The sequence below is a fragment of the Prunus persica genome, chromosome G1, assembly GCF_000346465.2.
Source record: "Prunus persica cultivar Lovell chromosome G1, Prunus_persica_NCBIv2, whole genome shotgun sequence".
NCBI lineage: Eukaryota > Viridiplantae > Streptophyta > Magnoliopsida > Rosales > Rosaceae > Prunus > Prunus persica.
The window spans coordinates 23,009,199-23,032,441 of NC_034009.1; the positions used below are offsets into that span (position 1 = coordinate 23,009,199).

The following is a 23,243-nucleotide window of genomic DNA, read 5'->3' on the forward strand; positions in this document are numbered from 1 at the left end:
GAAAGTTTCAGTTTTGATTCATTCTAATACTTACAAAGTTACTTTACAATAAGTCTAGAAGTGGTTTGTTTCAGCAAAAATATGTATAGAAAGTCAGAATTCCATGAAAAACTTTTAACTTGACAAAATGGAAGAATTATTGACACAAGTGAAAACAAGAAAAAAGACATCGAGACTTTGAAACTCTTTTCTCTCTGTGTGTTTGTGTGGTGATGATGGGGTCAAGAGGGTAATGATTTTCACTCGAGCATGTTGGAGAAAACATTTCATTTCGTACCTGCCAAAACATGCTACATGATTTTGCTTTTTATTTTTTATTTTTTAACCAAGCTAGGCCACCCATACCATTTTGTTTAGACAAAAGGCAAAACCTGTCGAAAGGTCCTGCCTTGCCGCCCACACCATGCCATGCCTACAATTTTTTTCACCTTGGAAACCTCCTCCTCCCACCACGTTGCCTTTTTCTTTTTTGCAGTCCCATCTCAACTAACTTCCATAGCAACTTTCACAACTGGAAAGAAGAAAAAAAAAGTGTTTTTTAGAAGAGAAGAGAGTTCCAACTCCAAGTCTTCCTCCTAAGTTCCTAATTCAAAGAATAATGCAAGCCAATATAATGATTTCAATGTAATAATTATGGGGAAACCCATGATATAGAAACGTCCAATTGTAGGGTAATCTTGTTTGAATTTCAAGGTGAGTTTGCCAAATGTGTAATACTTTAATATAGTGGATGAAGATTCTAAATAAATGTAAAACAGGTAGGTGTGTATAGATAGGGGTCCCCCCATGTCACAAAATAGAAAGGGAAAAACTGATAGATAAGGGTATTGGGTCAAAATCACCTTTAGAATTCTGGTGTATTTTCTCTTCTTTCTTTACTTTCCTATGCGTACCTTTTCACCAAAAGAATCCCCCTTTTTTTTTCAGCTGCTGGGGGTGTGCACCAAGAAGGCCATGGCCATGGGCCACTATTATATTCACATGCCCCATCCCTCCTCTTTAAGTTTTAGACATCTCTCCTTGTTTGGTTTCTTGTTTGCTCAGTTGCCCATGCTCTTGTGGTAAGTTTTATGTTTGGCCCTACAATATTTTAGTTACAGTCCTTCAACAAAACCTGCTGCGCGTGCTAAGTGCCATGGACCGCATGTGAGAGAGAGAGAGAGAGATTGTGGGGTTGGGATTCTAAAGCCTCCCAACGGCCATTTTACAATGTTCCATCTATGAGATGACAAAACCAAATTTATTTGTTATTCTTTCCTAGAACCAGTAATTAAAGTGAATGGTTAGGTAACGTTAACTTAGAGCTAGAAGATAACTAAGTAGCTCAATGAAGAGCGTTACCATCATTGGTCGATTTGTGCATGTAGGTGAATTCTGATTGTCGATGCGTTGGTAGGGGCCTTATTCTTGGACAATATTTGCCCTCACGTCAAAACAATTTCACAGGCCATTACGTCCAGTTCAGTTATCATATGTATAATTTCAATGCAGAACGTAATTTTTGAACATAAATTGTGAGAATATTGCAATGGCAATATTCAACTGCCTCCATGTTAAGTCAGACTCTCAGAGAGTACGTGGGGAAAAAGATGTCAATGGTCAACTTTCCAGACTCCTTGTCTCAAACCAGAAAGAGCCGTTAAAGATAGTGGACTTTACGATATGGGCCATTCTTATATAGTGCTTCAAAAACAGAGAGTGCAACCTAAATGATCAAGTTTCAAACAAATATACACAGAAGCTTCAATCCGAAGATATCAGTTGATATTGTTTGATTTATCAAATGTTGGAAATGATAATCTTGGTGGTAATCTCTTTTTGGAGAACTCTATGCTGCGAGGTTGCCAATGATCATAGCAGATATTAGATACAATTTTAGATTAGCTCCAATGATATCAGAATTCAAATCAGAAGGAAAAATAAAAGGCATATTTGAGATTCGATTTTGTACAAGTGTAATGAACACTGACAGCAACAGAGTCCCTTTGAAAGCACAAAGTTTAAAAAATAAAATAAAAAAGGGTACCCCTCGATTGTGAATATGTTAATAACCGGTGCCCCGTGCCGGGCAGAAGTTCAGATGGAAAATGCTTCAACAAAACCAATTAACACAAATAAATGAAGTAAAAGGAAAAATGCATACAACAGCACATACATCTAAGAGATCTTTACTATCAAACATAGCTTCTTCACCGTGGAGCGGATTTCTGTGTAATGGGCGTGGAAGGGTCTTGATCGATTGCCTTGCGGGATTCTTCCCACAGCCGGTGCTCAATTCCCAATTTCCTGAGTTCCATCAGCCCTTCCTCGACTGATAAAAAGAACTCATATAAGCAAAACTGCCATATTGAATCTCAAATAGAATGCATTGATTTTGTGTGCAAGGACCACGTGTGCTGATAAGAGAAATACAAAGAATCTATTGTGCCTAAGATTTTCTTGAAGGATTTACGCGAGGGAATTTCAAAGAGCACCATTGAGTATGCAAGAACAGTGAAAATCCCCAATGGGAAACAGAAAAAAAACAAAAAAACAAAAAACAAAAAACAAAACAAAAACATAAATATAAAAAATGAGAACTAAAATTGATGTTCAGGCAATTTTCTTCCAAGATAGCAACTCCACCATTGTAAAACTCAGTGAAACACAAAATTCTTGCCAGCAAACTAAAACTCACCATCAACAGCGTCATGTGATGTGGGTGAATGCCTACTGCGGTTAATCCAAAACTGAACTCTTTCTTTGGCAATCTCCTCCTCTATCCCATGAACTTTGGCTCTTCTCCAAAAATAAGTAAGCCATGCCTATGACAGTTGGATATATTCAAAATAATTGCATTAACATGATATAAATAACTTGTCCTTGTGAAAAACAAATGCATAGACTAATATGTTTATTGTACCAAAAGAAAGATAATGACTATCAAGTTTGAAGATTATGTATGATAAGAGACTACTTGAACCATGTGACATAAACCATATTATTAAGTTGGCTACAATTCAAATGCCTGTGTCAGTTGACTAACAAACTGGTATATTTCTAATTAATAGGCTAGAAACCATATTATTAAGTTGAAAATTTCAGCCACATAGTTTGCTCAAAATAACATCCGTTAAAAGAGAAGTTCAGCATTTTAAGTGCAAATATAATTTCGTACATACAACTGAAGATGGACATTTAACTACATACATATACACAAATAAGCATGTTTCGAAATCAATAAGATGCAAAGACAAATAACTCAAACTGAAATTTCAAACCTCCTTAAAAAGTACATCCTCAGACTCCTCTGGACTCAACTCTGCAAGAAAACAACAATATCTGTATCACATTCATATCATTACGACAAACAATTTTGGAATTCTATCAATCATAAAATAATGACATATAAACTGAAGAACTTGTTGATTAGGATCACACAATGCTTAAAAAAGGAAAGAATTAATGACTGTCAGGACAAAGTTTCTGGTTAATGCATATCTTGTCAAGCTAATTTGATAAGATGCTGATGTATGATGAATTTTCCCTATTCCATAATGTAGTAACAGTTTCAAAGTTTTATTTTTTCTTGTCAAATATGGTAAATTATGGATCACCTTACGATTCACTATCTGAAAAAAGAAAGACGTACCAATAGCCTCCATAAACTTTGGGTCAGCAGGTGATTTGATATCTGATAACAACAGTATGTATCAAAACACAATAGGAATGTTGGATGATAGCAAACATTGGAAGAAAAGGGAACCACACATGTCAACATGTTATAGAAATACAATGCATACCAGAAAAGGATAGCCGACTAGAGTTTGGACGCCGTTGCTGGGCCAATGCAAGCACAATAGCCTCCTCAACCTTCATTGTAGCAACATCATTAATTAACCACAGAAAAAAGAAAAATCAGCAGATTCACGAAGAAACAACAGTAGAGCAAACGGTGTGCCTGAGTTGGAAAATGACATCAGAAAAAACAATATATAAGAATAAAATAAGATGAGCAATGCATTAGAATGGAACCTTCAAGGACGCAAGCTCCTTCAATCCCATTTCAACTGCAAGCATACTCTCAATGTTTCCTTCTCCAGTTAAATCATTCAAGTCTTGAACAAGTTTGTTTCTCTTCTCGAGATCATCATAACCTGTTCAACATAAGAATTAGAGCCTGCAATAAGTCCAATGAAATTTTCCTGTCACTGAATATAAGAAAACAAATACATATATACTAAAAAAAAAACTCTGTTATGATGATTACTAGCCTTTTTCCCAGGATTCCTCCTTAGCCTTTTGTCCTGCAGAAATGACAACCTCAAATGGAAGAGGAGCTAGTGATGACCAGTATTCGTACTTAGTTACTGCAATATCTGCACAAATACCTACAAGGCATAACAGAAATTGTTTAAAGCTGAACCAAAGATGATACGCAAGTATCATAAAAACCTATTGTGCAAGCAAAAGCTTTGACAACTTAAGAGATTGCTCTCCTTTTATTGTGTTGTAACTCTAGCTAGCTGTTAAATAGGTGAACTGCTTGTTCACCTCCATTGTATTAGTTTTCATTTTGTTTCCTATGGAACAAAATGCAAGCAAAAGCAAACAAAAACCAAATATCAATGAGTAATTAATTGTCGGAATTAATTTGAAAAGAAATAAACATATAAAAGTACCACGAGTTCCTTTCTTTATACTAGAAATTACGACATAGTATACCATGCATTGCAGCTAAGCCCCAATTGCGTGCAAGCCAACACCTCTTGAGAACTACTTCTTCCTGAAGTACAGATATACCAAATAATGAATCCCCAGATGGCTACTCATATGCTCTATGCAAGAGTGCATATACTGAATAATTAATCACCAGATGACTATTATAGGCTCCATGCAACTATGCATACACATACCATTTCTTCCTGAGTCAATATCATTCTTTGTGTCATTAGTCGTAGGGATTTCACTTCAGATTCAGCTCCATCAAGTTGTTGCATAACAACGGCACTTGCTTCTTTTGCTTTCTGATTCAAACAAGAAACACTACACTATCAAATTGCATGCCACATTTATATTTGGTTATGCATCAGACTTGGATTTAGCAATTCCTTTTAGCAGATTGACAATGCCAGCATGGTAGCATAAGTACCTCGACTTCAGACCGAAGAGATGCAGCCTCTGTATCTACCTCATCCTTTGACAGTTTTGCATCTTTAAATGCAACCTATAACAATATAAAAAACTCATTAGACGGTCTTTCTTTAAATAAAAAAAAACTAATACAAATTAAAGCACATTATGGTTTAGTAAACTCATGGTAGACCTTCGAAACCAGCAAAACATTTCCACTCATATAGTGACCTATGAACAATTGTAAGTTGATTGACTCGTATTTAAGGTAAGATAAAGAGCATCTCAAGTTTACTTAATTACCTCTTTTTGTCGCAAGGCAGCTTCCTTTCTGCAAAGCAGGGACAGATAATGTCAATATCACCCAAGAAAAATGAGAAGGAAAGGTGCATGCACGAAAATTATTTGAACTTTAGTACACCTGCTCAAGAATTTAGCATCCAAAGACACACCTTCTCCAAACCCAGCAACCTGAAGACTCAGAAAAATATAGCAAATTCGTAATTAATGATAAGCACACTATTATACATTATGCAGCACACCATAATAGCAAAACAATTACCTGCTTTTCAAGTTCCCTAACTCTAGCATTGGCTTCATCGCATCTCTCTTCTTCCTGTCTGAGCTGTAAGATAAATTCCAGAATGGAATAAATTACAGATAGATTATATTAAGCTAATTACTTAGTTAAGAAAATACAAGGACAAAATCTTGCACCTTATCAAGAATATTCTCATGCTCTTCTTGTAGTATATCGAGCTGCAGGGTAAACAGTTATTCCAAATACAACTTCAAGGATAGGAAATAGAAAACGATATGCTTATTTATCTTAAAGAGGATACACATGACACATATCCAAGTGCATTTAAACTCAAATGGATGTAATTCATGTGCATACTTCATCATGAAGTGCAGAAGCCTCTCGATGATCTCCCGAATCTTTTGCTTTGAAATGTCCCATTTCTGATAAAAATCTGCAATTCATTCCCACCCATTATATCCAGTATTGTTAATCTTATAAACTTTGTCAGTCAAGCTAACACAAAATATGTATTTAACAGAATTACTGCTGATTGCAAGGATTGGCTCTGGTAGAAACAGAATAGGTACATAAAACAATTCAAATTATATTAGTTAGTCTGAATGTGTGAATGTGTGGGGTTAATCAAGCCTTAAAAATGACCTTATTAGCAAAACATTGGGCTGCTTACGTAGTATGCGTGTGTTCAAAAGCTTGAAAAATAATGACAGTGAAAACTAAGGTAAATTACGAGATGAGCAAAAACACTAATAGAATGCAAAGAAAGTATCCTATAGCCTATTCCTACACCTTTTAGATACATGTAGTATATAGTAATGGCAGACCTTCAATTGTTCAATTATATAAATGACACGAGAAAGAAGATTGTTTACCGATTCTCTTTTTTCCTATTATTGGTGGGAGGGTCCAATGGTGGCACGGAAGTTGCAGTCCTAAGTGATGTTCTACTGGGTGGTGCCAATGGAGGTGCTGCACGGAGAGACATTGATGGCCTTCCAGTTGATGTTGAGCGAACCTGTGGAGTTTCCTCTACAGGGTTTTGTGCTAACTAATCAAATATCAGAAAAGGCAATCAGCCCTCCACATTGAAACCAAAACCTCCCCCCCAACCATTCAAATCACCAGTTCATAGACACACACATTCCTTCCAAAACCAACCCAAAAAAAGGGCTTAGCCGGTTAAACTCACAGTCAATCAACTATTGGACTCAGTAAAATCCTCAAAATCCAGAAAAGATCCTAAATTTCTCAAAAAAAACTAAACTCACAAAAAATAAAAAAATAAAAAATAAAAAAATCATATTTAAACTCAAGAGCAGAATTTGACATAATTGAGAGTAAATCAGAATACAAAGAGCAATGTGGCACCAGAACTTTCAAGTACAAAGAGCAACTAAAATCCACATTATGTTCTTCTGCCTCAAAAACTCAAGCTTTCACTTCAACCAACTCATTTAACTACTAATTAATTACTATACCACAGACAAGTTTCAATTTTGAAAAACTCAGGTGAAAAAAAAATACACACATAATTGAGAGCTCAGAGATTTACCGCCGCGGGCGAAGGCGATCTAGTAGTGGTCCTGGAAGACGGAGCTACAGGCTTAGCACCAGGACTGTTGACATTTCTTGACAGAGAGAGTGGCGGCGGAGCACTGTATCGAAATCCGAGGTCGTCCTCTTCGTCGTCGTCGTCGTCGGCGGTCTGAGAGGCCATGACCTGAGCGAGGCGCTGAGCCGCGGCCTTGGCGGCAAAATTCTGAGTGCGTTTGATGTTGGAGATGCCGCTGGCGGAGGATGACCGAGCGTGGTGACCACGCACCGGAGACATTGCCGGAGATGTGGCGCCGCCGAGAGTGGTGCTAGACTCGCTCGTCCATTGGCGGGCGTAGACCGGACTGTCGGTTCGTCTCCGGTCCATATAGTGTCAGTTAGTTAGTTAAATATAAATATAGGCAATGGGCACCTAGATCGTCGGTTTGCAGAAACGTAGACAGGAAGGCTCCAAGTTCGGAGCTTTAAGCTGAGACTGAGGAGAGAGAGAGAGAGAGAGAGAGAGAGAGAGAGAGATTTTTTGGGTCTCCTTGGACAGACCGCTGTCTGAAAGCTCTACTATACGCTAGTAAGAGGGTGCCTTTTTTTGGTCCAAGTGTGATTTTGGTAAAACTAGAGTAAATAATGGTGATTAATTATGGTAATGTTGGGCTTGATTTTGGAAATCATGATAATTAGATTGAATATGCAGTTTTATTTTTGGTTTGGAATTTGAGATATTATGTTACATACTATAATCCCAGTAGAGAAATGCTAGCAACCTTCTCTTTAACCTTCTTTTTTAAACATTCTCCTCTCTCTTCATGACATGTGTTACTTTCTCTACACTTAAAACAATGTCATTAATACATTAAACAATGTATGTTTTGTTTTCCAAATATACCCTTGTTAAATGCATTGGACAAACTAACTTTTATTTCCACCTTGTTAAAAAATTAAAAGAGAATTTCAAAATCTTCCACAAAATTAACGTCAGTTTTTTTTTAAATAAATTTTTTTTTGTTTACTACTTTTTTTTTGCTTGGGAAAGGAGAATAGATTTGAGATATTTAGTGATACAGTCCCCTTTTATTGAGGGATCCCTCAAATAATTTTATTTGAGAGATGCCTTTTAGGGTACCATACAATTTTTTTCCCAATGATCCAAACCATCTATTTTTTAGGTCTTCAGTATTATAAATTTCAGTCCAAAAAAAAATACATTGGATTAATTACATTTTAGCAATTTTTTTGGGTCGTCTAATAACATTTTACCTGCCTTTAGCCAATCCGATTTAGTTTAGAATTTTAAAAATCAATTCATAATATCAAAACAATGAGTGATTGCCAAATCGAAACTGTCCTTTTTTTTTCTTTTGTTATAAAAAAAATAAAAAAATTACCGTAGTCCTTGCGCCTATTTTTCGTCCTCAAATTTTCCTTCCCTTAAATTCTTCTTAGCTACCACCACAACTAAAATTAGAGATCTCCCTCCCTTCTCTTCAATTGTCTTTCTCACTGCCATTGTCGTTGTCATCGTTATCATTTGAAAATCTCTTTTCTTCTCAACGCATCTCAAACTGTGGAAACCGAATTGAACTCATTTATTAGCGTATCGACAATGATCAATGTATACTTTTAGCAATTAGACTCAATATCTATAAAATAGGATTATCGATATAATTGATTTCAAGCAAAATATTGACTTGGTTATAAGGAAATTGTAGCTCAAATTTGAACCTAATGGAGAAGTGAATCTTACATGAGAATTCACTTTAGCAAAGTTAAAAAGAAAGCCAATTGGACTCCCCTCTAGTACTAGCTAGTATTATACTCCTCCAGTTATAAACCAAAAATACCACAAAGGCTGCCCGACATCAAGAAACAGATCTAAGCCGCAGCAATCGCAGGTCTACGAAAGAAAGCAAACAAGGAAATGAACAAGAAGCCCCGTACCATAGGAAAACATCAACAAGAGATTAAAACAAACGCGGCAAAAGCATATCAAAAGTTAACCACTACGAGTAGGTTTTGAGTTTGAGTATAACATCGTCGCATAGTGTTAGTAATATCTAAGAAATCAGACATTAACAAAAACATTTGGTAAGGTGAACATTCAAATTTACTAAGAAGCTTCATTCTTTTTGGTCAAATACTAAGAACCTTCATATGTATTATGATAATAGATAATGTATGTTTAAAATTGAAAAGTTATCCGATTAATCATGATCAAGAGCCAGTGCATCCAGTGAGCCTTCCAAGGAAAGAAGGCCCTTTGGACTTGGACCTTGAAAACTGAGATTGGTTTTGCCTTTTGAGATCATCGGCCTTATGCCCTGCGAGAGGACTCTTCAACCTTTTGTTCTCATCCCTCAGCTTCTGAATTGTTTCATTCTGGTACTTGTTTCTCCTTATCAACTCAGCCTGCTGCTGAATATTTTCATCTATGAGTTCTGAGATCTTTTCGTCCCACATTTTCTCACCATCGGATTCTTCATAGGATTCTTGGTCTGTCTCAACCTGTGTCTTCAAAGCCTTGACTTCCTTTTCACACTTGTGGATGGTTTGGACTTTCAAGGAGTGTAAGGAAGAAAATGATCTCAGATGGGAGGCTTGAATTAGTTCAGACCTAAGCTGATCATACTTCTCAGCGAGCGAACGGTGCGACTTGTAGAAGTCTTCTAGCAAGTTTATCAGCGTAGGTTTTCTTTTGTAGAACATCTCAGCCCTCTTTGCAAATGAATCTCCATCTTCTTCTATAATATTTAGCATGAGCTTAGTCTTCTCGTTCAAATCTGCAAAAGTATATCACATCTCTGCGTGGTTAGAATTCACCACTTCATTTGGGTGACATATCATGTAACTGAAATCAAAATCCCATTCAATAATCCTGCTATTAGAATGTGAATATTATGCTCCCCACGGTTGATAAACGGGGCAAGATCAAACGGATTCTTAAGTTTGTACAATATCGAAACGACCGAAAAACACTATGATGAGCCATGAACATTTGCACCATGAAGAACTGAATTTTAAGCATGCAAGAAATCATCCAAATCAAAGAATTCTAATGTAAATCTAGAGACGGGAGGAAACAAAGAAAATAATCTGTGTGCATAATGTAACAAATCAAACGTGCAAAAACTAATGAACTTCGGGCGGGGTACTGGAAACCCTAGCCTAGATGGGGATTGAGGAAGATGAAAAGGTGGAAACCTGAGAGAGTAGCTTCAAGCCACTGAGATTGATGGGGATGATTATGGCTATCCCACCACCATGAAAAAGCGGCAGCCTGGTCTTCTCTGTTCGCCTCTATTGAACCCATCGTCTTCTACACAATAAAACCTTCTCCCTCCACTGAGGTTTTGTTTCTGCTGGGGGGGGGGGGGGGGCACTATGTATATGTAAGCTATATATGAAACCCTGTTTCTTTGAATCTGTATTGACTTATAACACTCTCTGTCAATATTATCCTGATTTTCAGGACTTCAAAAAAAATAAAATCCCTCTAAAATACGACAACTTAATAGCGTTGAATCTTTAGAAACCCTCAAACTTCCCGTGGGCGCAAACTGTTCTTGAGTTTGAGTTTGAATTTAAACAGTCTTCTACGATTTTGAAAATGTTTCATAAGTTAAATTCCTCCTTTAACAAATGAATGCATTATACATGCGTTTAAAAAAAAATGTATTTGGCTAGAAATTTGACATATATATTATATTGAATCAAACTTTATAATTTTTTAAATTAATTTGGAATAATCAATGGGTTTTGATTTTGAACGAAATTGACAAGTCACAAGAAGTCTTTGTTATTTTTAGAAGTTAATTTATCGCATTAAATGTGAATCCCTTAGATTTTCACTGCCAATTTAAATGCAGATTCTTGAGAATTTAATGGCCCGTTGGAATAGAATGTGAGGTGATTGGGGATCACATAAAATAGTCAAGAGGTTGATCCACATCCCTACTGGTTTGATGCTAATTTCACTTTCCTCCTCATCCCAAGCTCAGCTCGGGTCCACAGGTTTGGCCTCAATGGGAATTTATTATTTTCTTTGGGTTTCCCACCAACCAAACAAGTTTTAGGTAACCCATTGGGTTACTTTTCTATTCGGGTAAACCAGGCAGAAGTCCCCTACGAGTGACAAAAGTGGTAATCACATTGAATTCTTGACAACTACTCCTCGTAAAAAGCCTCATAGAACTTTAGCAGTCAGCATCATTCAAAATTGATTGAGATTTCTGGGCAGAAAAAAAAAACCCCCCAAAAAAATGTAAAAAGAAAAGCATTCAGGTAGGATATTCTTGCCTACAGATATTGAAAAAGAAAGAAAAGTTAAGTCAGGCAGAAATTCTTTCATTGGATAATTTGTGTATTAAAATTCGTTTATTCAGGGTGTTTTCTTTTTGGCAAACCAATTTAATTAGGTCGGATGCAATAGTTCAATGAAAAGTTAGCTCAACCAGGCAACCATCACAAACCAGCCCGGTCATTTTCCCCCCAAAATGACCCGACTATATATCCAAGTACTTGCCTCAAGCTTTGAATGACCAATTCTCCCTTGCTAGCCCCCCACCCCAATATACAGTTTTCTATCCCCACATTTCTCTTCATGCCGTTGTCATCATCTACTGTAATTTACCTCCAAGTTCCAACCAGCATCACTTGGGTTTGTCTCTGGATTTCAATCTCTTATTTTATGTTTTGGATCTCGAAAACTTGCATTTTGTACACAATCCTTGTTCCCCCCAAGTGACTGGGATTTGTCAGGCAAGCAATCTCTCTTATTCAATAGGGAAACCCCTAATTTGATAGGGAAACAATCCTCAACGCCCAACCAGAACCACCAAGCTCAACCAGAGCTTCCCCACCTCATTCCTCTTCTGTAGATACAACCCATCATGAAGGCAAACTTTGGGGGCTCAAGGTTGATTCCCACGCTTAAGAAAACTGGCAGGCAATTTAATGTGCAACTGCCACTTCATGGGAGGAAAATGTGAATCAAAACAAGGCCAAGCAGGGTCAGGTTTAGGCTTGGCTGCTCCCAGCATGACCTAAGGGGTTGTTCCGTCCCGGGGGTGATTCTTGATTCTCTGTTAATCAGTTTTAGTTTATCAAAAGGGTTAGGGTGGTGATTGTTTATGGTTTAATGGCAAAATCTTGCTCATTTGCCCTCCGATACAGCAAAGCCGATGCTTCCACCCTGGTTCATAATGGAAAAGAAAGGGCCATGTCAAATTCCAAAATCCAAGGAAATGAAAAATAAACAAACAAATAAGCAAAGATCTAATCTCTCACCAGCCAGGATGGACAACATATTTTCCAGAAGAAAGAGCCCAATTCACCTGATCAAAACAATTAATGTCATGCCTCAACTCAAAAGAAAGCAGAACAGGGGGAAGAAGGGAAAACACTGAAATAACATCTCTAAATAGTTCCCCTTTTTTTTTTCCTTTCCTTTTTTAGGGTTTTTTGGGAAGAGGCGATCGAGTTTTGGGTATTTTCTCTCTCTCTCTCTCTCTCTCTCTCTCTCTCTCTCTCTCTCATCGTCTTTTCAGTTATCGAGGAGTGAGGCTGGGTATACTCACATAAGATATCTAAATAATCCCCTAAATAATATTTCAAGTCTTAGAAGTTGTTCTAATGGCAGAGCTTATGAGAAACAGTACCTTGTCGGTCCCAAGGGAATTGGCAACTACATGGGTGACCTGGTCATCAATCTGGTTGGTACACACAGCACCAAACTGCTCAGCTGTCTGCCACAGAGGATGTAGGTGAGGTTTGACCTCACCAACTGGAAAGACCCTGCTAAACACTATACGACATCCGGCCAAAATCTTCCGTTGCTCAGAGGCTAAAATATTTCTAACATCTGCTTCATCTAGGGAGGAATGGGAGAAAAAGAGCTGATGTATCTTCTCAATAACCTATAGCCAGAACAACAGATAATTATGTATCCTCTTAAAAACCAAAAGAAGAAAATGAACAGATAATCAAGCAGAAAGATGTCCAATTATTTGCAATCTCAAAGAGTTGAACAGCATCCTCACCGCCAATGAGGATGCCAAAGTCCCATCTTCTTGTCTCTCATCATGATCAATCTCAAGAAGTGAAGGACCTAGAAGCCCAAATTGTCGTCTGCTACAAGGAAAGTAGGTATACCTGCAAAATAACAATACATAAGCATTGGGTAACAAGGAAAGCAAGCCAATCAAAACACAAAGTAAAGTTTATATCATAAATCAAGGAATGCTTACCGTTCTACAACTATCAAGTTCAGTTTGTTATGCGGCCAGACCCTTACAGAATCATCTATAATTACAACAGCTGATTCCATACCCAAAACTCCTTCAAGATCCTTACTCTTGGGAATCCTCTCATCACCATCTTCAGGATCCCCATCATCGCCTCTAGAAATAACTCGTCCAGCAAAAAGGGCCCCAGTTGGATCTAGCACTTTTGCCATTTCCGTAGCATATAGCTTGTTCCCCATTGTGTAAAGATGCAACTCAAAAAGTTGACTAGCCTGATGTCCAAAGAGGCAACGCAATGACTCCACTTTCAAATAAACCATAAAATCATAATTTATGCATACAATTATATTCAAAATTACCTTCTCTAAAAAATTCCAGATCCCAGGCCGCAATTTGGTCCACATTCCCATATGATGAAATCGGAAGAGATGTCGCTGTGGTTTTTCACGATCCTGTTCTTCTTTCTTTCTCAAAATCTCATCATGTACTGGATCTACTTCAACAAACTGAAAAGGATAAACTAAGTTATAACAAAATTATAGAGGAAATATCCCTTTAGAACAACAGGCCACAAAAGACCAACTCCATACATCAACAAGACACTACCTTAGCTGAATTAAGAAGTGTATGATCTAGATCTAGGACAAGGCAGAGCTTGTGTGCTGCAAACATTTTCTTCTGTTCTTCTATCCTCCTTGTTCTCTCTCTCTGGATGGCAGCTTTTTGCTGGTCATCATATCCTTCAAACAGATGTTCAACATCTCCCCACATGACCGGCGAACGAGAGGGACCTGCTGCAGCTGCTTCAGAAGCAGAAATACTTTCCGGACGCTGCTCCTCTGGTTTCAGATCTATTCTCTCTGGCTTGATTGGAACTAGTTGGGAAGAAACACTCTGAGAAGCTATTGCTGGACTTGTTGATACATTAGAAACAGACATAATATCAGCAATATTTTTCAGATTCTTTGTGAATTGACGTGTAATGTCAGGGGCATCTAATGATTGTGAAGTCACTAGCTTCTTATCCGCCTGACCATTCAGATTATCCTTATTCCCCTGGATGGCCGACAATGGCGGTATAATATTTCTGAACTGCTCTTGTCCCAAACTCCCACTCTTTTGAAGTGCATTACCATGGAGAGCACGGCGAGGGTCGCGGGGTTTCATGCGGACTTTTCCAGACTCATCCTGCAAAAGTTGTAAATTATTCAAAATGCAAGGAGTTTCTGCATTACTTGTAATGGGGCTCATGAATAAATAAAGCAAACAAAGAAATCTAACAAACCTCCCACAGAAAAAATAAATTTTTTTTTTTACAATATGTGACTAAAATAACGGAATTTGGGTTTACTGCCGAAGAAATTATTCTGAAATTCTTATCTAACGAGTTATAAATAAAAATAAAAAATAAAAAAAAAACTGGAATAATCATAGAGATCATCAAAAGTAGGAAAAAAATTGCAAAGGAAGCACATGCTTAGCTCAATCTAGTTAGGTGAAGGGATATAAGTAAGCACTCACCATGAGAGCTTTTTGTGAACTAACGGGAAGTGTTCCTGCAGGTGTCTGCAAAATCCCTGAGGTCTTTGAAGGAACATTCCCTAATGCAGCTGATACCAGTATTGAACTTGAGCTTGTAGGATGCGTCATAGTTTTTGGAGGATCAGCAGACTTCTGATGGGCTTCTGAAGCAACCCTTTGTTGTTGTCCCATCTTAAGTAAGTTTAACAGCATGGTTGGATTCACAGCGATATCTTTTAATAATTCAGGCAGGGAAGCCATGCTTGCACCCATCAACGACACATGCTCATTTGCACTGTTTGGGCCATTGGTGTTGCAATCAACAGTACTAGGACTACTTAAAACCTTAACCACATTTCTGGGATCAGTTTCTGCATTCTCCACAGTCTGGTTCTTGCTATTTAAATGAGGTCCAACGCCACCAATGTCCTCCAACCAGCCACCACTTCCAGAAGCAGTTTTTGCATCCCCAACAATCCCTGAGTTTTCCAATGCATTCCTTTGCCTTTTTAATGCAGGACCATCAAATCTGGACTCCTCCAGGGGTTTTTGCTTTCTTGAGCTTAACGTTATAACAGAATCCACTTTAGGTGCACTATGCACTACTGTCGAGGGCTGTTGGTTAAGATTCAAGGCACCCATATCAGAATTGGCAAATCGAAGCCTGGGGTCTCTACTCTTAGCTGAAGCTTTTATGGTCATACTAGGCTCAGAATTCGGAGGGGCAGCACTTTTAGCAGTAGCCCGTCCTTGCATGCTGGGGCTGCCTACAGGGATAGGGGAAGGAGAAACAATTTGCCGTCCTGAAATAGGAGGACATGAAGTTCTTAAATTGCTAGCAAAAGAACTAGAAACCTCTCCACCAGTATCATCATCCCCATTACCACCGTCTTCTGAAGGGGTTGGACTTGGAAGTCTTTCACTCATGAGAAAAGAACTCCGATTAAACTTTTGTTGATAGGAAGATACAGCTTTAAGAGCTTCAGTTTCGTAAGAATGCAATCTAGAATCTTCTGCATTCAGTGCCACCCTAGCGGTAGCTGTATCTGACGCTGATTTTACCATCCCATCAGCAACAACCAATGTGTTCTGAACGGGAAAACATGAAGGGGTTTCTCGTGTGGGCGAAGGAAGGCTATCTGCATCATGATCCTTGTGAAGGTCCAACAGGGGAAGCAGGACCCCTCTACCCTTTAAACTAGACACTCCTGGTCTTGGAACTTCAGACAACATAATTGGATTATTATGAACCACAGCAGAGTCTGAAGCAAAATTAGCTGAAGAAGTGAGTGCATGACTAGCATTTACAGCTGAAGCATCAGAATCCTTATTATTAACCTCATCAATAATCTGTATCTCATTCTCTTTAATACCAGCTTTAGTTCGGACTAAAACATCACGGAAATCTACAGACGATATCATCACCCCTATCTGAGAAAAAACATAGAAACCATGTCAATACTTTCTGAAATATCAACAATTATCCTAAACTGATTACGCTAAAACAGCTAAAAGTTGCTGAGCTCGATTAAATAAAAGCTCACCTCTTTCATCTGCTCAGGGGAAAAAAGAGGAGGATCATTCTTCAAATCAGTCACTGAACTATCGATGTTCATATTATTGGAATTCAAAACACCATCTTTGGCTTCGCCAGCCGCAGCGTTTTCGTTATCTGCAGGCTCCGAATCCAAATCAATCTCACCCTCCTCCAACTCCCCTTCTTCCTTCTCAACATCCATTTCATCACCACTATCAACAATCACCACTTTATCCATTTCCTTCGCATTGCTCCTATCTTCTCTACTAGAAGAATTCACAGACAGCGAAGACGACGATCGCTTCAACTTCTCTTCGGAATCAACATCCATTACAAAGAGCTCATTGAGAGGTTTATTCTGTACGGCCTGAGCCCAAGCGAGGTTCGCCAACCCGGAACCATAGCCCCGAAATCCAGGGTAGTTGTAGATGTCGCGCATCGTCCAAACCCTAGAAGCATCTCCACCATTAGATTTGGATTCCATGGGAGGAACCTTAGCTTCCTGCTTCTCCTGCTTAACAAAATCTTCTTCACTGATCTCCTCCACTGAAGTTGAATCGGAAATTTCACCTTCTTCTACATCTTCAACAACTTTGGCACTCTCATCTTTGCCCATCAGACCCCCTAGGGTTTCTTCGATTTCTTTGAAATTGTTCCACCCAGTACAATTAGATCCAGCAACGACCATAAATAGGTGTAAATTATTCAACTTCAACGAACACCCAAAAAGGATTTTCCCGAAGTATTTATACAATCTCTTACAAAATTGAATTTTTAGGGTTTATTTTTTGTTCTTTTATCTTTTTTCTCTTCCAGAGATCTGAATATTAGCGCGGTAAATTAGATTGGATTAGAAGAAACAAAAAGAAGAGAAGAAGGATTGAATTTTTGTGTGGAAACTTTGGTTTCAGATCTGTTTGGCAGAGTTTTAAAATCGCGATCTTGGGGATTATTTACGATTCGGATCGAGAAGAGAAAAAAATAAAAGAAATACATAAAAATAAGAGGAAAGACGATGAGAGAGTAAAGAACGGGGGATGAAGAGGGAGGAGTTTATAAGGACGAGGGAATCTAGCACACGGAAGAGTTTGAATCTGAGCCGTACACGTCATGAATCCGAAAAAGATACAGAGGGCCCTAGTGAGCTTTTTTAATGACAAAAGCCATTTACCCCATTACGAAAGGAATTGGTAATTTAGTTGTGGTGGTGGAAGTTTTGTTTGTAATTTGACTCGTTTGTGGCTCATGACCTGGACTTTTGGATGGACGGGCCGCCAGAACACTATTTTCTCTTTTTCTTTTCCTTTTTTGCCCTCCTCTCAAGTCTGAAATTTCATGTGAATAGTTCAAACGCCATCAATACGTAGATGCAACTTGCAACCACTCCTTGTCACATCCTCAAATATTTGGCTCATTTAACCTTTAATTGCTTTAATTTCCTCAAAAAGTAATCGAAATTAAAGAAAAATACTAAAGCTCTCCATCACCTCTTTTTTCTTTTTTATATTACCAAGTCTTTTAGTGATCCAATTTTTTAAGAAATATGATACGGAAAGCTATATATGAGTCATAATTCAATCATGACCTAAATTTGACAGTTTGTACTAATTAGATTTCTATCCAAATACGATGTTGATTGAGCATAATTCTTTTTTCTTAAATAATGCTTTTTCTTTTTTTTTTTGGTAAAAAGGGTCCCGAAGCCCAAACAACACAAAAAGAACCACACAACAACCATTCTTGGACTAGCCAAGCTTTTGGCATCAGTAGCAAGAAGCTCAACAACCACACCAGGCGCTAAATCCAAAACATGCAAACACAAGGGAAGATCATGGCTCATAGAAGCCAAAGAATCAGTAACGAAATTCTGTTCTCAAAAAATATGCTTGACACCACTCCTTCTGAATCACCAAATGGCAGCATTTGATAATGCTAAAAAGAGGATGAGTATGACTAGTAGGATTTTGTAACAGAACCATAGCAGACTTAGAATCACATTCAACCTCCACACTTCGAAACCCAGCTTCCCAAGCTAAATGGAGCCCCCAAAAAATACCCCATAACTCAGCCACAATCACTGACCCAACACCCAAATTAACAGAAAAACCTTTAATCCAATTACCAGCATGATCTCTTAACAGACCCCCAGCTCAAATGAAACCAAAAGCATGCTTTCGACTACCATCAGAACTAACCTTACAACTCCCTGGCAAAGGGTCTTGCCAATGAAAATAAACTACACCTTGATGAAGAGGAACAGAGATAGACTTGGTGGTTGTAAACCAATCCTTAACATACTGCAGAATCACTTGCTGCAGCTCAAAGGGAAGCAAAAAATCGTGCTAAAAAACAAGCTTACATCGCCATTTCCAGATGAACCAAAGGCTAATAGCAAACACCAAATTCCAAGCCAAACCAATCATAAAAGATCTCTTGGAATGCAGATTATGGAAGAGCCAATCATCAAAATTAGGATAAGAAACATTGGATTCCTCAAACCAACTATCAAACTGATTCCAAATTAAAAAGGAAGAACTACAACCTTTAAACAAATGATCAACATATTCGACTGGATAAATGCATCGAGGACAAGAAGCAGAAACTGCCATACCTCTACATTGCCTTTGAGCATTAGTAAAGAGCTTTTTATGACAAAGCACCCAAAGGAAGGTCTTAACCTTAGGAGGAAGCTGCAACCTCCAAATAAACTCTCATTGCCAATTAGAACCAGCCTCAACTGGACAAAACAATTGATAGGCAAATTTCACAGAAAAATTTCCGTTAGAAGTAAACCTCCAAATGCACATATCAAGACCACTATCAATGAAACCATCATGAATACTAGTAATCATCAGCACAATATCAAGAGGAAGACATTCTTGAAAAAAAAGCAATATCCCATAAACCCTTTTCCAAAAAATCACTCACATTCAATGGAGCATTTCCTCAGATAAATCAATGAGGGCATAATTTATAAGAGCACCATAACCCAGCCAAACATCAATCCAAAATAAAATGGAATCACTATAACTTACTCTCTATTTAACACTAGAGGGAAGAAGCTTAGCACCAAACAACACACCTCTCCAGCTGCTAGAGCAACTATGAAACTGATGCTCATTAGCAGACACATATATCGTAGTGTTTTAAATATTTAACCTTAAGAACTTTGGCCCAAAGCCCTTGTTCATTATGAAGAAGTCTCCAACCAAATTTAGCCAATAATGCTTGATTCATCCAAGCAACATTCTTCACTCCCAAACCACTAGCACACTTAGGCTTACACACAGTTTCCCAATTCACAAGATGCACCTTAGCCTTATCAAAGGCATGCCCCCAAAAGGAAATTCTTATTTAACTGGTCCAGCTTGTTACAAACAGAAGCAGGCAACATAGCAATTTGCATATAATATATAGGAATAGCAGAGGTGACTGATAGCAATAGCGTGAGCCAGCCAGCCATAGACAAAGTGTGGCTTTTCCAATAAGAGAGGCTTTTTTGGACTTTGTTTACACCATAGTAAACCGAGCAGACCTAGCATCAAAGCGACTAGCACCAAGGCAGCCACGCCTTCTTCCCTGCCGAAGGAAGACACACTTCCGAGGTGCCAGACACCTGCCGAAGCTCCCAACTGCCAAACTTAATCTCCAGGACACGTGTCGCCACCACGACGACTTGCACAAAGTCCCACATTGGAACTTTGTGCAAACCTTTTACTTTCACCTCCCTATAAATAGGGAACAGTACCCAAGTAAAAAGGGTAACTACTTTCTCACTTTTACTGTTACTTTGCCAAAGTTACCACTTATAGCTGACTTAGGCATCGGAGAGCCTTCGGCCGGCACTACACCAGTGTCCGAAGCTTAACGACTGCTTCTACCATTTTGCCTTCTGCAGGTCTCCCACTAGCCTATTTCACCAAGGGCCTAAGCCATCTTCCTTGCTGAAGACTCCACATTTCTCATCACTAAGTTGGACTCGATATTGGCCGGGCCACTTTGAGCATCAACAGTTTGGCGCCGTCTGTGGGAACGACACTTGAATCCCCTCTTTCTCTATCAGCCCAGCTGGCTCCTTCACCCATCCGGCCCCGTTGCCTCTTCTTCACCGCACACTCTGCTATGCCGACCGAGGATAGCCGCGATACCCAGCACCATACCCCCCGCGATGGTACTTCCCGAAGGAAATCTTCGGGAGATGCCACTCTCCAGGCAGAAGTGGAGTGCCTTCGCGACAGTATTACTAAAATGTCGGAGAAATACGAGAATCTTCATTGCAGGAATGCTGAGCTAGAGCATGACTATCATGCTCTAAAGCGAAATTGGAAGAGGACTCACACCCAGGATGCCCAACAAGACCACACCCAGAATGTTGGACATACCCAGCCAAATCAGCCAGTACATTCCAGCCACAGCGCCCCGGCCCAATCCAGTCTCCGCAAGGGTAAAGGCCACCTTCATCCGGAGCTAACCCAGTCGCGACTCTTTTGCATTCCCTCCCGAAGGACCGGTCTCATGAACCGGTCAGGATCTACCGAGATTGCAGGGACCGCATCTCGGACCGTCAACCAGAGCAGATCCCTATTCCTGCTAACCTCGAAGATCCACGGGTGACACACCTGGGCCCCTCACCAGGCCTCGCCCGCTTACCCGACGTAGAGGGCGTCGGAGACTCGGATAGCTGGGAATTTTATAATCCAGAGGCCTGGCCAACTTACCACACCGAAGCGTCGGAAGATTGGGAACATCCCCCAGCCCCTGTCTGCCCACCCCCAGGCCTTCGGCACCCGAAACTCTTCCTCATGCCGACCCGGCCATGAGGCTTCTCTTTGAAAAGGTCCGGCATCTGGAGAGCGAACAACATCGCAGCCATCAACCCTTCTGGTCAAAACCACGACCGGGGCCCTTTACTGAACGTATCCTCCACTACCACCAGGAGAAAGATATCCAGCCGCTCCGCATCGCCTTCTACACTGGCACGGAGGACCCTCTCACCCATATCCACTCCTTCCAGTCTGCCCTTGGGTGCAAAGGCCTCACTGACGAAGGCATGTGCCTCCTCTTCCCTTCCACCCTTAGTGGCGCGGCCCCAAACTGGTTCTATAAACTCCACCCCCGCACCATCAACTCGTTCGACAGTCTCAAGCAGACCTTCCTGGATCATTTTATGATCCAGACTGATCGCCTATACTCCGCCGACGACTTGTATATGCTTCAGCAAGCTGAGGACGAACCCCTTCGGGAATATGCAGCCCGGTTCAGTCACGAATACTACCGCTTCCCAGAGACTAACGATCGCACTGCCTTTGGGGCTTTTAAGAGTGGCCTCCGCGAGTCCAACTTTCGCTACCTGGTTCATAGCAATAGTTGTAACACATATACAGAGCTAATGAAGAAGGCAGCGGTCCATGCCAAGGCTGAATACTTTAATTCTAAGCGTGGCCCAGCCAACTTGGCGCGTAACACTTTCGCTGATCCTCCATTTGCTTCAGTACCTCCTTCAGCCTCACCTCAACATTCTATCCCCGCCCCAAGCACCCAGGGTACCCAAAAACCAAAGCGGAAGGATAGCTACCCGTACCCCTTCAGCAATAACAAACGTGGCAGACATGGCAACCACCACCAATCTAGTGGAGGCAACCCTCCCAAGACAGCTGATCGGGCCCCACTTCCATTCACACCCAGGCCCAAGTTCGAGGTTTTTGCCACCCTCAACACCACCTATGAGAATGTCTTGGTGCGTGAAGCCCTTATCATCCCCAAGCCACCCCCCCGAAGACCATCCAGCAAGCCCATGCCAAACACGGGTGTCTTCTGCTGCTTTCATCAATTCAGCGGCCAAGACACCGAATCTTGTGTTGCGTTGCGCAACATAATAGAAGGGCTCATCCGTGAGGGAAAATTGGACAGATATGTGCACAACCTAGCACCTCCGCCTAACCCCCCCAACAACAAATCAACATGATCTCCACCATCAGTGGTGGCCCTACCCTGGCTGGCACCTCCAACAACTCAATCAAACATTATGTCCGCTCCACCTATGGGCACCAGGTCTTCAGCATCGAGCAGGGACGCTTGCCGAAGACCCAAAAGTCGGGCTGGGCCCCCATTACCTTCTGCGAGGAGGAAGAGCGCGGTGTTATCCTCCCCCATGATGATCCACTCATTATCCGGGCTGACATTTCTAATTTCGACGTTGGGCGTATCTTGGTGGACACTGGCGCTCGGTCAGTGTGATGTTTGCTGACGCTTTCAACGAGCTCCAGGTCCCGTCTCACTTACTCGACCGAAGCATCATACCCCTTGTGAGCTTCTCGGGTGATGTGGTCCAGCCCATTGGCAGCATTCATCTCCCTATATCTGTTGGGGCCGCACCCCGGCGGGCGACGATCACTACCCCCTTCCTTATCGTTGACTGTCCCACAGCTTACAACGTCATCCTTGGACGCCCCGCCTTGGCCCAAATGAGGGCTTTTATTTCCACACATATGCTGCTGCTGAAGTTCCCTACGCCTAATGGCATAGGCACGGTGTGCGGCGACCAACTCGGTGCCCGAAGTTGCTATGCTTCAGCAGTCAAATCCACTAATCGCCAACATAGGCGTAAGGCCCTCGTGGTATCCAAGGCTCCAGCTCCTCCTCAAGCTGGCACAGAACGACCTGAGGACCCAAGGGAGGAGTCGGTCACACAGCAGGCCGAACCTGTGAAAGACCTGGAGCTGGTTACTCTTCATGACGACAT

General features: G+C 40.3%; 4 protein-coding genes across 4 annotated transcripts; 1 reads left to right on the forward strand and 3 right to left on the reverse strand.

The window, feature by feature from the left end:
- LOC18789492 (coiled-coil domain-containing protein SCD2) lies at nt 1,902–7,793 on the reverse strand. The gene is made up of 17 exons (XM_020555372.1): nt 7,206–7,793; nt 6,526–6,701; nt 6,011–6,086; nt 5,830–5,871; nt 5,675–5,737; nt 5,534–5,583; nt 5,416–5,443; nt 5,132–5,206; nt 4,896–5,006; nt 4,705–4,765; nt 4,254–4,370; nt 4,015–4,136; nt 3,783–3,852; nt 3,632–3,673; nt 3,261–3,301; nt 2,678–2,804; nt 1,902–2,311 (listed from the first exon to the last, which is right to left on the reverse strand). Exons 1-17 carry the CDS (start codon nt 7,572–7,574, stop codon nt 2,190–2,192), a joined length of 1,692 nt encoding a protein of 563 aa, XP_020410961.1. The 5' UTR covers nt 7,575–7,793; the 3' UTR covers nt 1,902–2,189.
- LOC18788889 (protein NETWORKED 3A) lies at nt 9,340–10,547 on the reverse strand. The gene is made up of 2 exons (XM_007226699.2): nt 10,403–10,547; nt 9,340–9,981 (listed from the first exon to the last, which is right to left on the reverse strand). Exons 1-2 carry the CDS (start codon nt 10,509–10,511, stop codon nt 9,416–9,418), a joined length of 675 nt encoding a protein of 224 aa, XP_007226761.1. The 5' UTR covers nt 10,512–10,547; the 3' UTR covers nt 9,340–9,415.
- Nucleotides 11,525–17,576, reverse strand: LOC18793108 (RNA polymerase II C-terminal domain phosphatase-like 3). Its single transcript, XM_020554255.1, has 9 exons — nt 16,509–17,576; nt 14,965–16,395; nt 14,050–14,631; nt 13,803–13,949; nt 13,447–13,715; nt 13,240–13,351; nt 12,859–13,116; nt 12,488–12,534; nt 11,525–12,392 (listed from the first exon to the last, which is right to left on the reverse strand). The coding sequence occupies exons 1-9, from the start codon at nt 17,187–17,189 to the stop codon at nt 12,329–12,331; spliced, it is 3,591 nt and encodes a 1,196-aa protein (XP_020409844.1). The 5' UTR covers nt 17,190–17,576; the 3' UTR covers nt 11,525–12,328.
- On the forward strand, nt 21,318–22,466 carry LOC109946824. The gene has a single exon (XM_020555728.1). The coding sequence runs from the start codon at nt 21,318–21,320 to the stop codon at nt 22,464–22,466; it is 1,149 nt and encodes a 382-aa protein (XP_020411317.1).